The following is a 16,302-nucleotide window of genomic DNA, read 5'->3' on the forward strand; positions in this document are numbered from 1 at the left end:
ACAACAACAGTTCTTTGTTTTGGGACTCCATGAGGCAGTAACCCGTATCACTGAAGTGTGGTTATATGTCTTTTGTTTTTGCTTTGGCGCTTTTTAAGATAGATTTTTTGTTTTGTATGTTTATTGTTTGGAGGAGGCGAAGAAAACTGGACGAAAACTGGAGTTTCTGACTTGAAACATTTAGAAATTAAAATTAAGAAACATGAAAATTCTCCTAAACACAAAAATAAGTTGGTGAGTTTTTTACTTTTAGGAAGAGTAAATATTGCTTCTTGTTTAAATAGTGCTTATGCAGAACAAATAAATAGTCATAACGAAACAGTTAAGAAAAATCGATTGCTTCTTTCAAAAATTATAAATATCTTAAAACTATGTGGTATATGTAACCTTCCTCGTCGTGAACATAATAAAAAAAGTGACTCGGTAAACAAAGGGGTATTTTTAGAACTGATACTATACTATACTTAGTGCAAAAATTGATCCCGTTTTAGATAAACATCTTAGTGATGCCCATGTTTTTAAAGGAACTTGAAAAACTATACAGAATGAACTATTACAGTAATCTACATAATTACATCCTAACTGATGGTTGATCGATTATCCACTTCAGCCCCCACACGTTGGAATTTTATTTCTCGCATTGTATCTAAGTAGCTACTGTACACACTGACAGTATTCATTTTGGGGTACTTGCAAAACACAATGATCTTCAAATTCCTTAAAATTTTTCGCCTGCAGCGCTAAGCGGGGGGCTGTCCCCCCCCACACCCCCGCAGCTCTTAGGATGTACGTCCTCTTTTCAAAATGCGCCCCTCCTGTATTCAAACCCACGGGCCGCCACTGGTTACATTGTCAAAAAATTTGTAGTCAACTGATTTTGTGTTTGTATTGAATTCATTATTCACTGAATGATTAAATATTAAGCATCATCCATCGACTCATCAGTGTTAATTACTGAAAGATTTCAGACAAAAATTTTTATTTTGTAATTCCATGATAGTGACAGTGTAATTTTTATAAAGAAGTAAAAAATAAGAATAGCGTGCCGATTACATTAAAAATGAGATTCTTATTTCTTACTTTGCTTAATTTTTTACAATGAAACTAGTTTTACAATGAACCGAGAAAACAATGCATTTACTATTCCCGTACGTGTCGATATGGTGTTAGTGTATGGTGCAGCCGGTGAAAATGTGCTCGCGGCGACTAGGTTGTACCGGGAACGATAGCCACAACGTCACCCCCCATGTGCAAATACAATCCTACAATGCGTTCAGCGGCTGCGAGATACAGGAAGTGTTATTCTTCAAGGAGAAGGACGTGGTCAGCAAGTGGACCTTAATGTTGAAAATGCAGTGTTGGAAAATCTTAACAGAGACCCCACAATTAGTACTCGACGACTCGCACAGCAAGTAGGAACCTCATCTCGTACCATACATCGCATCTTAAGGTGCCAGCTGTTGTACCCCTATCATCTGCAACCAGTTCAACAGATTTTACCCCCGGATTGTGATCAACGAATGCGTTTTTGCAGATGGTTTTTACGGCAATGTGCCAATCAAGTAGACTTTCCTGCTTATGTTTGTGTAACAGATGAGGCGACATGATGAAGTGAATTTCCATAATATACACATATGGGCCGATGAAAATCCTCACGCGATTAGGGAAACTCATTTTCAACATCGGTTATTGGTAAATGTTTGCGCTGGCATAATAGGCGATGTACTTGTGGGTCTGTATTTCTTTGAAGGACGACTAAATGGACACATATGTTGACTTTTTGAAGAAACGGTTGCCTGAATTATAGGACGATGTGGTATTACAAGTTTGGGCACGCATGTTTTATCTTCAAGCTGGGGCTCCTCACACAGTACTCGAGAAGTAACGACACTTTTGAATGAAATGTTTCCTCAGCGATGAATTGGACGCTTTGGTCCTGTGGCGTGGCCACCTCGGTCACCCGATCTAACTCCAGTGGACTTTTATCTTTGGAGTCACTTGAAGTCATTGGTTTACAATACTCCAATTGCTATGGTGGAAGAATTGTGAAACCGTATATTTGAAGCTGCTGACACAATTAGGGGAATACCTGGAATCTGGGAAAATATTCACCAAAATTGGGTATGTCGGTGCCATGCCTGTATCCGCGCTAATGGGGATCAATTTCAAAATTTTCTTTAGAAGTGGTAAATTTTATTTCATTTTGTTCCATATTTTAATGGAGTTTGTTTAGTGCACGCAGTTGGCAACTACAAATGCTTACGGATGAGGTTTTGTTTGCGAACTCTTTCAGTAACAACAATGCATTTAAGATGGTAATTATTATTAATTATTATAATAAGAAAATATCAGTTTTTTTTCTAAATATCTATTTTTCTTAGTTTGTACTTTGAAATATTCCCCAAAAGTTGAGAAGTATCTTTCTATCTTTCAACGAAGATTTGTTTACTAGGCTGGTCTACAGCACGTAACTCATCGTACAGCACACGAACGGTACATTTCCAGAGAAAATATTTTGATAAATAATTGAACTTTAATTTATGAAAAAAAACGCAAAAATTGAACTTTTTGGTATATGACTTTTCTATTACAAATATCGTTGCGAAGCTGTAGTGTAATTTTTATAGATTATGGACACCACACCCTGTATGAAGGGTGCAACTAAAATGTTCGTGAAAATTTTAACGACGTAGAAAATTTAAAAAGTTTCTGTAGTATACTGAGTGTTCATTATTAATGAAAAGGTGTGATTTATTTTAAATCTTTGTAAATAATGTTTTATTTCATTCGCGAATAGCATGATTACTCTTATTATTATTATTATTTTAAAAATAATATCATGACACTTTTAGTAATTAATGTGTGGTCAGTTTTCTGGGGTAATAGTGTTCTAGTAGTTTTAGATAATATATGTTTTAAAATAATTATTTTATTTCTTTACTGATCTGGCTGAATTCCTAAAACAGCTACTTTAGATTTATTGAAAAAGGGGAATTGGTTTTTTATAATTTTTTGTGGATGTATTTTTTACTCTTTATATTAAACTTAATTGGGTTAGCCTTTGAGAAATAAATAAAATAAATACCTATTTAATAAGTTTTAAAAAAAGTGTTTAGCGAATAAATACACCTGATGCTCGAACTGTTACCTTGTATTCTGTGTCTTTTATTAGCCTCTTAAATGAGTATGATGGATATCTTTGCGAATTTTTAATCGTTTTCTAATGGTTATGGAGGATACATTTGCGACCAATTTTTATAGCTTATTCTCATGAATAACAGGAAAATGTGTGTGCCAATTAGGACATTAAAATAAACAGGATTTTTTTTATGGTGCCACTATGTCTCAACACAGTGTTTCGGGACATATGTTTACAAAAACTTTGCATTTGTCACTGAAGTTTTGTTAAGTATTTTAGTTACATCCTGTAGAAATAACTATCAAAATTTTAACAAGAGTTATACAGTGTAGGAAAGTACCGATGGTCTATCAGAAGTTACGTGAGAGCGATAAAGTAAGCCAGAGAAATTCATGTGATAGACAAGGATGGCTATAATGAAGGCGTCTAATAGTCAACGCCCATTTCACCCTTCCACAAATAAGAAGTGGATCTTATTTGTGGAAGGGCGAAATGGGTGTTGACTATTATAGCCATCCTTGTCTATCACATGGATTTCTATGGTTTACTTTATCGCTCTCACGTAACTTCTGATAGACCATCGGTACTTTCCTACACTGTATGTACAAAATATTTTCGATAGGTTGAAGTAAATTTGAAGCGGAAACTATTCAAATATTTGTACTTTAAAAGTCTATAAAGTTAAGAAATAACTTTGATATAAAAATGTCTGTAGAAATATCACAATTTAGGGAATAGCCATACTAACGTAAGACAAAAAGTTTCCAATTAAAAAGTTAATTTGAAGACTTTGACGATATTATTAAAATATATTTGGTTTACAAAATCTGATAACTATATCTAGGGGGTCTGTGTCAAATATGTTGGTGTCATCCTGCAAAGACAACATATGCCGGCTCTGGGTGGAGACGGTTCTGCCCGAGGACGGGCTGGTCAACTTGTCCCAGCTGGATCCGCAGGCGCATCATCCGAAATTCAGGACCCATCGACACAAACACAGATTCATGCAGCGCCTGAAACATATGAAGTAAGTTTATCGTTTAGATATATTTTTAAAAATTTGAAACATGGGTATTTTAACGCCAAACTTTATATGAGCAAAGTTATGTGTAAGCCATATTACTATGTATGCTGCTTAATTCATACATAATGGTGTTTGTATTTCGAGTACATGTTTTCAGAATAACGTTTTATTATTTATTAAATGTCACAAGGATGTTATGTGCGTATGGGTGAGTAACAGAGATCTCTTTCTTGGTGTACTTACATTAAAATTTGTGGCTTAAGGATTCCGTAGTGTTCTTGATTTATATAAAGTCAAAATCTAATCTAAAATATTTGATGCATTCTGCCTTATGGCATGCGGTTTACGCTTCTGGGCAATATTAAGGTAAAATAGTAATATATAAGCTTATAAGGTACTTGTAACATGTCTTATTGACGAAAAAGATGTGTATCATAAATTTGGATAAAATGCTTTGCTGGAGTTTGTTGTTATAAAAATATGTATTGCGTAATTGTGAGTCATTTATTATAGAAGGAAATGTCTCAGTTGCTATCATTATTTTGTCGCTTAAGTATGTCTATGAAGCAGGTTAGTAAAAGACTTACCACGAATTTGTTCTTTCAATTTTGTTATTACTTTTTTTTAAATTTCAAAATTATTGTCGACAAAACGTAAAATGTTAAAAAATATTTCTTTCAATTTTGTTATCACTTTTTTAAAATTTCAAAATGATTGTCGACAAAACGTAAAATGTTAAAAAATATTTCACATTTTTAAAATACTTGTAAATAATGACAATTATATTGTCCAACTTACTTTTCTACTTTCAATTGATACTAATTTGAACATATTTAATGTAACTTAACTATAATAACTATTTAACGAATTTATTAACATTTTAATCATATTTATAGTATCTGTTGATTAAATAACAGTTTTAAATAAAATATTTACAATCAGTTTTAAGTCTTTTACGATTAAAATTGTGTCCTTCGTCAATGCTGATACCCATGTACAGGAGGGCAAATAATTTTTAGGACTTGTTTTCATATAAGGCGTAATGCAAAGCATCACGGGCATGGCATTGGTGGACCCTCACCCCCTATACCTACCCTACCTTCCACTTACAGTGTACACGATTTTCATTCCTACGGCTACCACGGAACCGGTAAGTTTTAAAATATTTTTGATATACCTGGTTTCTTGATTGAAAATATAAAGTTGTACAGGTTTTGCACTTGAAATTCGATTCTTTCAAATCAAGTTCATACATTTGCAAATCAAATTTACCATTTTTAGCTAATGACGTTGCGGGAAATAACTACTGTGCAACAAAGATTAGAAGGAAAGATCGGTAACTACTTCTAAGGTGGTGCCATCTGTGTTTCAGTTGTATGGCGCTGCTATAGTGTTTTCTGTGTGTATACTTATATGATACTTATTGAGTTTCAACTTAGCAACGTTTAAAATTAGGAGTTTGTTATTTTCAACATTTCTTTAATTTCAACATACGAATACATATTCAGGTCGGTTTATTGTAGAATAGAGAACATAATTTCTTACACAAAATCAATAACTTTTCTTTTATATGTATGTTAAAAATGAGGTGATAAAATATTTTATTAAATTTTTGTTTAAAAATAAACAATATTATTATTAATAACCTTTATTTTATCAATAATGTTAATTCAACATAATCAGTAATCTAAAAATTAAAAATATTTAATATGTAAGAAAAAAAAGTGTGGAGAGCGCTGAAACTTTCATACAAACTCGATACTAGAAATTCCACTTCATACATATCCACTTGCTTTTCCAACTTGTGAAAATTTAAATTTCCTGGTTTCATAACATTATCTGTTGCCCCCTCTGATGCCTGGGATGTTGATAATCTTCTACTGATACTGATTATATCGACTGACATAACTTTTCAGATGTTTATTTATTACCTTATGTATATAGTCGTTGCACCTTCAAAATGCGATATGTATTCTATCAAATTGTTTAGTGGAGCTAAGAAACTGTTTCTTGCCCTTTTTTATTTAATAATTACAACAATTATTTTTTATTTTACTATGGATTTTGTATTGGTAATTAAATATCTTTTCGTTAGCGTTGTGTTCCTCTCTATATTCATTATAATTATTTATTTTATGCTCACTAAGTTGCGAATAACTTGATAACAAAGAAAGATATCAAACCCTCTTTTGCATCAAAATGTAGCTATTTTTATGCTCTTCAAACTAACCTATAAAAAGTTTTATGCTGCTATTTCACATTTTTAAGAAAATGTGAATCAACCTAAACTTGCATAAATAGCGCCAATAAATAAACAACACTTGTTAGAAATTTCAAATTTATACTATATTCATCAATGTTTTGTGCTGAATTCATTTATGTAAAGAAACCTATAGCACTGCTTTTAAAATTTTTGAGAAAAATCCATAAAACGGCATTCTTTTAACATAACACCATCTATAGGTTTCCATATTGAGGTAAATGACATTATGCATCCACCACGAGATAAAGCATGAAAAGGCCTTTCCAACGAGGTATAACACTATGGGCTTTTGATGAGCCAATCCTTAAAAAATGCATTTTTCTGGTCTGACATTAGGGGCTTCCCCCACCCTTTCTGTCGAGAGATAGAACAAAATGTCAATAACAAAAGTTATGCGCAATGAATCCATATTTGTACTATTTAATATACCTGAATTGGAAACATTTCTGAGAAAAATTCAACTATGTTTTGGTATGTAGATTGCGCTCCCAAGCGGCCGAGCTATGAACTTGAAAACTATTTCCAGCGATTTCTCTGGTCGATTTATTTGATCCGTCATTTTTTTTCTGAAATTCTAGGGCCTATAGTTTCGCTAATATCGTACCTCACCGACCTTAGTGGGACACCTACTTTTGTTTTGGTTATATTTTACCCACACTTAAAATATGTTAAATTTACCCCCTTTGAGACTAAAATAAGTTTCATGTTCCATAACATCATCTTAGTATTTTTTGAGAACAATTTCAAACTATATATCGAGGCCATCATATCAGCAAGGCGTATGAACCAAATCTGAAATTTACAGGCATACACCTTTCTGATATAGTTTTGCAAAATTGGTTCATACGCCTAAGTAAAATACTTTAGAATAGTGTTGATGTTTATGAATATATACGCCCTTCTGATATATTAAGCTATTAAGCAAATTGATTAAATGAGGTCATACGCCCTAAAAACCTAAAACCGACTATAGTGGCTCTTACGCCCTTCTGATATGACGCCCTCGATATTATATCCTTCAAGAATATATTTTTATAAAATATTAAGTATAATATGTTTTAGCTTTATTAGTGTGAATTTATATGCCAAAAGTTTAATTTAATTTGCAAATGGTTGGACATGATTTATTATATAGGTGTATTTGATACGCAAAAAGTTGAAGTACAAGACCTGTAATAAACAAAAATACAAAAAACATTTTTCAAAGAATTCAATTTTTTTCACTGATATTTAGTAGAACACCAATAATTTGATTATAACTATACAAAGTGAAGTGTCCTTTACGTTTTAGTAAAAACTTTTTAATTTTTTATTTTAAAAATAAGGTAAATGTGTCATTTATATGGAAGAGTGTAAGCAACACGCATATTTTTGACCTATCGTAATGACGAGCTTGTTATGATTTTATAGGAGTGACGCCAGGCTTGCATTTCCACTTAGCAGCTTCGGTTAATGCCGAAACCGATATTCCTCTTGTTCCAAGCATTAGTTATTGCAATCCACGTCCCGCGTTTGTCTTGCATTGGTTAGATAACAAAGAGATGCAGTTTAGTTTGCAGGCAGAATTGTTTTTAGAAGAATTTGCCAGGTATTACGTACATTAGTTACTTTTACGAATATGGTAATTTAACTATTATAGTTATAGGCCGGTTGTTGAAAATCCAGACTCAGAAGAATCTTCAGAAGAACCGTTAATGGACGTCGGCTCTGACGGGGTAGATGCCCGCATAGAGAGCTTTCTAAGGGACTGGCACCACAGTCCAGATTTATTGTTTAGCATACATCCCGTGGATGGCAGTTTTCTGATATGGTATCTGTATATTTTCTCGTGCTTCCACTTTTATTTTATTTTATTTTTCGTAGGGTCGTTGAGTGGCTGGATGAATTTCATCCTGGTTCGTTCCGACAAGCACAAGTGTCTTTTTCAACTCGCATACCATCTGCGTTTCCTCTGGGAGATTCTATGAGCATGTCGACTACAGTCAGCTTGTACAACACCACGCCCCTGTTGAAACATTTGGTCAAGGATGCTATTGCCAAGGAAGTCTGCCATAGAGATCTGGCCAGTGTGAAGGAGGAGGATGAAAATATTTCAAAAATTGAAGTAAGTGTTAAAATATTTGAGTATTCTGTACGCGGGAGCGCAAATGGCTCCATCTGTTGTGCGGACTCCCAACTGTGCCATTCAAATGGCTACAGTAGGAAGTGACCTGCTAACTGCAGGTACTTTGTTACAAGACTGCCACCCACAGAGGGCGTAACACAATGTTTGAATTGTCAGTGTTGCGAGAAACAACTACTCCGAGAGCTACATGCCCCTACCGGCATTGAATTATACTCGCAACACCTAGTGCAACAACTAGGATCGTTTGTCATCAGTTAACCCACCAGGCACAGACCGGTTTCAGACTTATTAGTCCTCATCAGTGTGTCATAGGTGCATGTAGTTCCTTGTCGTGATGATACGACGAAGAACAGCTGTCGGTTGTCGCACCTATGACACACTGATGAGGACTAATAAGTCCGAAACCGGTCTGTGCCTGGTGGGTTAAACTTATGACAAATGATCCTAGCTGTTGCACTAGGTGTTGCGAGTATAATTCAATGCTGGTAGGGACATGTAGCTCTCGGAGTAGTTGTTTCTCGCAACAATGACAATTCAAACATTTGAGTATTCTGTTTTTGTTCTTTCAAATGCAACATACTATGATTCCTTGTTAATGTTTTTAACAACTACTTTAAAAAATTGTACATTTCATAGTTTTACTTGTTTTGTAGACATCAAATCCGGTAGATGATCAAAACGAAACATCTCCGGTGGTATTTTTAGTGACCAAACACGACAACGGCACGCTCAATCTGTGGCAAGTGATGTTTGCCGACAAGAGCAAATTCAGCCAGGTGCTTAGTATCGGGCACAAAAGCAGGGCATCAGGTCACAGATTTAGAGTTAACGACATAACCTGTCATCCTGTGCTTCCTTTACTGCTGACCACCAGCCATCACAACATTGTGGATCAAAAGTCCCATCCCCAGAACAGGACAGTAAGTATAATTCTGTTTTTTTTTTTATTTAAGTTTTAACAAAATTGTGATTGGTAGGGATTCTGTAGCGAACTGATCCTGTGGAAAGTAGATGCGGTGGGGCCACTGTCAAAATCTGGAGGTATATGCGAGCTAGCAAGAATCAGTTCTCCCGAACCTTCTGCATTCAGCAACGTAGCGTGGATTCCTACACTGCTGCCCTCTAGCACCCTTGGAAATCTTTCCAACTCCCCTAGCGCTTGCTTCGTGGCATCCGACGGTCAATGTTTAAGAGTATACCAGGCAGTTATCGATGCCAGAACATTGTTAGCCGATTTATCGTTCAGGGAAAATAGGAAGAACGAAGATACTGAAAGTGTGTCAGATTTGTCCTCTTTTAACCAAGAAAGCTTGTTGGAAAATATCAACATCGTTTCACAACAAAGTACCTCAAGACCTGGGTGTATCATTCAGCTGGAGACCATCTCGGAGGCTATCCAGTGGCAGAATACCACTTTCTTACACGTCTACCAGGAACAGCTAATCACCGGACAGAAAAGTTCGCCAGTCAACTTATCAGGCCATGACGCCATGGTCGATTTGCAACAAGCTTCTGTCTTTGAGGAACCTTTCTACATCGTTCTGTTAGATTGCACTGATCAGAACACGATAATTCACATGTGGAAACTAACCATCGCCTCTACCGACATTGAATGCCCTTTAACTAGTAGCCAGATGTACGTTCCAGATTCTATCCTTGTCCAAGATGAAAACGACTTATCCAGGAAGAACAGCATGGAATCTCTACATTTGCGACCCAAACTTAGCCCCCACATTAACTTGACGGTAACAAGGGAGGTTAAACAGGTGTTGTTGCTCCCAGATGGCGTAGAAATCGTTCATGCAACTCCCGCAGCTGGCCATCTCAGCTCGGCATCTATCTATCCCGCTTGCTTGGCCCCATATTGTTTTGCGACTGCTTGCAGCGATGGAATAATACGGTTCTGGGCGGTATCCACCGGTTCCAACCATATTAAAGAGTTCAGCCATTTATTTTTGGAGGAAGATGGAGAGGTGGTTAATACAGGCAAAATTTGGACGGAATGGAATATGATTAAAGAATCAGCAATAGAAATCGAGGGGCAGGTCCTGAATATTAGCGTGGCTTACTCCGGTAGGCTGGCCTGCGCTTACAAGTACGGGAAGAGCTTTACGAGGCCCAGTAAAAACGATCACGACTCGAGATATATAAATCTTTGCGTTGCTATTTACGAATGTGAATCGTCTGGCGGCACTGAATGGGTTTTGGAAGATGTAATCCATTTGAAAAATATACATTTGCCCAGGATCGACATCAATCGGCATTTGGATTTGAGCTACTTATACGATTCTAAGACTTTGAAGAAGAAACAGAGAATCAATGAAGTGTTGCATACTTTTTCCAACGACGACCGGCAAAATCTCACGGCGGAACCACACATCAAGTCAACTTTACTGGCCGTTCCCAGTTTCACAACTCTCCAGTCGCTGAGGAAATCGATTTCCGAAATGGGTAACATTTGTCCGTTGACTCAGAAACATATCGTGCAGTTGGATTGGGTGTCGAACGAAGACGGGTCGCATATCCTAACGGTCGCTTGTGGCAGTAAGATCATGTTGTACACTCCGCTTTCTACGGATTTAGCTCAAGCCAACGTCAAAGCGATGAAGGAGTCGCTAAATAATTACCGTCCTATATTGAGAAAGGCCAGTTCCCTAGCCCAACCCCTTTTCGTTGACGATTTCAAGTGGATGACTTTAAGAAAGATAGAGTTGCAAACTGCAGACGGTTTGCCAGCATTGCCCATGCAGATAAGTTGGGTGCGGGACGGTATATTAGTTGTTGGTATGGATTCGGAAATGCACGTTTACACGCAGTGGAAACCGCAAAATCCAAACGTTCCACAAGTCGAAACCAGCGAGACCGACAGTAAGAACGGAAGAGATGTTGATTTTCGTACTTTAACTCAGGAGAACCAACGGAAGTTAGCAGCGGTTCCAACTTTAGGACGTATAAGTTCTGTTAACCTTCAAATATTGGATCGGAAAAGAAACAAGGAACCGAATGTGGACTACATGCCAGATTATGGGCTTTTTGAGGCTTCGAGGATTGCCTGTCCAGTTCTACCCCAATATCACCCGAAACAATTGATGGAATTGTTAAATTCCGGAAAAATTAGATGGGTTAAGGCCATCTTATCGCACCTCGTTAAATGTATCGGGGGAAATCAAGAACCACCCGAAGAAATTCAAGGATGGGCCAGGAACAGAACTTTATCCGTCAGTTATCCAGCAGGTAGTCCTGAACATCGCGCGAGCATTGGAGAGATAACTCTCGACTACGATGAAATAAATAACATCCCTCCCTTACCTTTGTGGACCTTGTTGGCTGCCGACAAAGAATCCTCTGGGGCTCAAGAAGAAAAGAAGGATTACAACGAACTTTTCGATAATAACGTCATAGTGGAGGAGTCCCTGGATACCCTTCTTGAAGATCAAGATGTATCTCGAATGGAACGTAGACCGTCGGAAAGAAACATCGGACTGACTCATTTCACTCCAAGACAGGGACGGATCTTGTCGAGACTTCTGACCCATATGCATTTGCCAGGTCTGTCTAGTTTGGACCAAATGCATTTGCTGGCGTTGGCCGATACGGTGTCGACTTGTAACACTGACTTGGCAGAGCGATTCGCTATCGACGCTGCCAAATCTGCAATGGCAAAGGAGAATTTGACAGGCCAGAATGATGAAATCATGACCGATAATTTGGATGATTGCGGGCTAAGGTTTTTGTTGGCAATGAAGCATTTTGGATACTTATTAAGGTAAGTTTTTTATTATTTGGTGGTTTTAAATGTCAATCATCAAAAACTGAAATGTAAAATTTTGGAGTAATCATCGTTTTTTAATATTTTAGACCGATCGTAATAACTCGTTTAGAGGGAAATAAAAAAGAAAATTGTTACCTGAACTTTTGTAAGTGGAAATGGTAAAGGGGCTTACAATAAACAAAAAAAAATAAATGCGTGAGCAGGTGCGGCGGAGGGTTGATTTGGGGGGTTGAAAAGTTGTGAAAAATTGTATCATTGGGATTTCTGGCGAAAGTTGACGTCAAACAAAAAAGTATTTAATACAAAAGTTGTAGATCATGCAAAAATCTACAACTTTTGTGGAGATCACTTTTTAAGATAACCACAAATTTTCCAAGAAAAATGCGAAAAAGTTTTTTTCTGATTTTTCATTTTTTATTTCTCATTTCTGCAAAAATTATTTAATTTTGACGAAACATGGTGAAAGTATACCTTTCTGTGTCTTAAATAACCACACATTTTTTTAGATAAAAAAAATCAAGAAGTTTCTGAGATATTCATTTTTTCCGGTCTGAAACACTTTATTCAAAGAAAAATCATCGTACAGAGTTCTGCCGGTGATCATTTTTTTTGTTTTGACATATACTTTTTGGTGAAATAAAAAAACCTGAAATACCAGTTCAAAACATGCTCAAAAATGGAAAAAAAAATATAAAAAATGACGCATTTTTTTAATAATTGTTGATAGTTTGTTTAAATTTAAAAAAAAATTAAAACTTATTACACCATTCAATTGCACGGAAAAAATACAAAAAAAACCCAAAACCCAAAATTTATTTTTGTACAGTATTGCTATAAACATAAGTAGAATAGTGAATAATTAAAATAAATAATAATTTTTTTTTCGTATGATCGATTAGTGTACCTNGCGAAAGTTGACGTCAAACAAAAAAGTATTTAATACAAAAGTTGTAGATCATGCAAAAATCTACAACTTTTGTGGAGATCACTTTTTAAGATAACCTCAAAATTTCCGAGAAAAATGCGAAAAACAGTTTTTTTCTGATTTTTCATTTTTTATTTCTCATTTCTGCAAAAATCATTTAATTTTGATGAAACATGGTGAAAGTATACCTTTCTGTGTCTTAAATAACCACAAATTTTTTTAGATAAAAATAATCAAGAAGTTTCCGAGATATTCATTTTTTCCTGTCTGAAACACTTTATTCAAAGAAAAATCATCGTACAGAGTTCTGCCGGTGATAATTTTTTGTTTGTTTTGACATATACTTTTTGGTGAAATAAAAAAACCTGAAATATCAGTTCAAAACATGCTCAAAAATGGAAAAAAAAAAATAAAAAATGATGCATTTTTTTAATAATTGTTGATAGTTTGTTTAAATTTAAAAAAAAATAAAAAACTTATTACACCATTCAATTACACGGAAAAAATACAAAAAAAAACCCAAAACCCAAAATTTATTTTTGTACAGTATTGCTATAAACATAAGTAGAATAGTGAATAATTAAAATAAAAATAAATAATAATTTTCTTTTCGTATGATCGATTAGTGTACTTATTTTTTTTTTAAAGTTGTGTTTTTTTATATCTAACAAAATGCCGTTTATAAAGTTTTAAAATTCCGGGTAGTTCTGAAGATATCCGAAAAAACCCGAAATTTTGCAAAATTATTTAATTTTTTTCTGGCTTTATTTGAAAACGAATTTTAAAATAAATTCCATATTTACAATGCCACTTTTTTCGCTCTATTCAATGGCGTCAACATTTTTGCAATCTGACGTTTCGTCTTCCAGGGGCCATCATCGGGTAAATTTTTTTTAAATACTGCTATTTTTATAACAAAATAGTAATTTTTAATTAATTACTATTATAACAAAAAGTTTTTAGCTTGTTTTAGCTATCATTTCAAATTTTTCCTGAGGACGGCTTTGAACGCTTTCAAAATATCTATTGGATGAAGTCATAACAGTATAATAGTCAATACCGCACAAAATATCCAACAATTTTTTTTACTACTATTATAATACTAATTAAGAATAATAAAATATTTCATAAATTCATATTATTTTTTTATTAGGTACCATTATTGATTAAAAAAATTGTTGGATATTTTGTGCTGTATTGACTTTTATACTGTTATGACTTCATCTAATAGATATTTTGAAAGCGTTCAAAGCCGTGCTCAGGAAAAATTTTAAATAATAGCTAAAAACCTTTTGACGCCATTGGATAGAGCAAAAAAAGTGGCAATGTAAATATGCAATTTATTTTAAAATTTGTTTTATCATTTGTGCATTTGTAATTCGACTTAGATGTTTATAGCAATACTGTATAAAAATAAAGTTTTGGGTCAAACAATGAATTGAATGGTGTAATCAGTTTTTGAATGTTTTTTAATTTAAACAAATTATTATTAACAATTACTGATAAATTCATTGTTGCAAGACATTTTATTTTTTTGCATTTTTGAGCATGTTTTTGTACTGTGATTACAGATTTTTTATTTCACCTAAAAGTATGTCAAAACGAACAAAATTATTACTGGCAGAACTCTGTACGATGATTTTCCTAAGTAAAATTTTTCTTTGAAAAAAAAGTGTTTCAAACCGAAAAAAATTAATATCTTAGAAACTTCTCGATTTTTTTATCTAAAAAAATTTGTGGTTATTTAAGACTCAGAAAGGTATACTTTCACCAAGTTTCGTTAAAATTAAATTATTTTTGCGGAAATGAGAAATAAAAAACGAAAAATCCAAAAAAAGTTGTTTTTCACAATTTTCTCGGAAATTTTGAGGTTATCTTAAAGTGACTTCTAAAAAAGTTGTAGATTTTTGCATGATCTACAACTTTTGTATTGTATTATACTTTTTTGTTTGACATCAACTTACGCCAGAATTCTCAATAATACAATTTTTCACAACTTTTCAACCCCCCAAATCAACCCTCCAAAACCCCTGCTCACACATTTATTTTTTTTTAGGTTTATTATAAGCCCTTTTACCATTTCCACTTATAAAAGTCCAGGTAACAATGTCTTTTTCTCCAAGTGTAATTTGGTTGGACTATTTCCCATATAATTTTATTTACATAAAGATTTCTGAAATCTGAAGGTATCAAATTTAATAAGTTTTAATTTTATTATTCATGATAAACTGGGAATTTTGAGTTTAAAATTAGAAAAATAAATCAGAACGGCTCGCCAAAACCTCTGTGAAATTCGTCTTTTCACTTTGCAGATGCTTACCTTTAGCACAAAGATCGCAATTCCAAAAGCAAGGGGTTGGTAATAATAACCTAGCATGGGCGTTCCATTCCGAGACACAAGAAGAACTCCTTAATTTGATTCCGAGCTACGCAAAAGGCGAACCGACCTGGACGCAGCTGCGGGAGTTGGGTGTAGGTTGGTGGATACGAAACTTGGCCTTACTCAAACAAAGCGTTCAAGTGCTAGCGAAAGCAGCTTATCAGTCAAAACAGGATCCGATGGACGCCGCTCTGTATTATTTGGCGATGAATAAGAAGAGTCTACTATGGGGTTTGTACAGGTAAATACAGACAAAAAATAAATGGGACAAATATGCGAAAAATCGCCAATTTTTAGGTCGAAACGAGATGAACGAATGACTACCTTCTTCTCCAACAATTTTTCAGAGGACAGGTGGAGGAAAGCTGCCTTGAAAAATGCCTACGCCTTGCTAGGCAAGCAAAGGTTCGATCACGCAGTCGCTTTCTTCCTGTTAGCAGGAAATCTCAAAGACGCAGTTGAAATTTGTTTACATCGCCTTCAGGATCTTCAGTTGGCAATAATCATTGTCAGATTGTATAGGGGGGATGGAGAAGAATTGCAGCAGTTGTTGTATAAAGAAATCCTGGGATGTGATGAGAATGGTGAGATAAATTCAAAAACTAGTTCGTTAAATATCCGCTATATGCATATGCACCACTAGGGACCACTTTTACAACTCTTGCCACAATATT

General features: G+C 34.8%; 1 protein-coding gene across 3 annotated transcripts in view; it reads left to right on the forward strand.

Moving 5' to 3' along the window:
• Nucleotides 1–16,302, forward strand: part of LOC108904446 (dmX-like protein 2) — a 43,924-nt gene that overhangs the window by 6,886 nt on the left and 20,736 nt on the right. For 2 of the 3 annotated variants that reach the window (XM_018707009.2, XM_018707010.1), the window contains exons 7-15: nucleotides 3,984–4,166; nucleotides 5,183–5,313; nucleotides 7,837–8,014; nucleotides 8,066–8,236; nucleotides 8,290–8,530; nucleotides 9,205–9,471; nucleotides 9,529–12,317; nucleotides 15,561–15,869; nucleotides 15,926–16,212. In XM_018707009.2, coding sequence (XP_018562525.1) covers nucleotides 3,984–4,166; nucleotides 5,183–5,313; nucleotides 7,837–8,014; nucleotides 8,066–8,236; nucleotides 8,290–8,530; nucleotides 9,205–9,471; nucleotides 9,529–12,317; nucleotides 15,561–15,869; nucleotides 15,926–16,212 — 4,556 coding nt within the window. The remainder of the gene's footprint in view (nucleotides 1–3,983; nucleotides 4,167–5,182; nucleotides 5,314–7,836; nucleotides 8,015–8,065; nucleotides 8,237–8,289; nucleotides 8,531–9,204; nucleotides 9,472–9,528; nucleotides 12,318–15,560; nucleotides 15,870–15,925; nucleotides 16,213–16,302) is intronic. The other variant, XM_023456094.1, reaches the window with a different exon arrangement.

Source organism: Anoplophora glabripennis, unplaced genomic scaffold (genome assembly GCF_000390285.2).
Source record: "Anoplophora glabripennis isolate ALB-LARVAE unplaced genomic scaffold, Agla_2.0 scaffold133, whole genome shotgun sequence".
NCBI lineage: Eukaryota > Metazoa > Arthropoda > Insecta > Coleoptera > Cerambycidae > Anoplophora > Anoplophora glabripennis.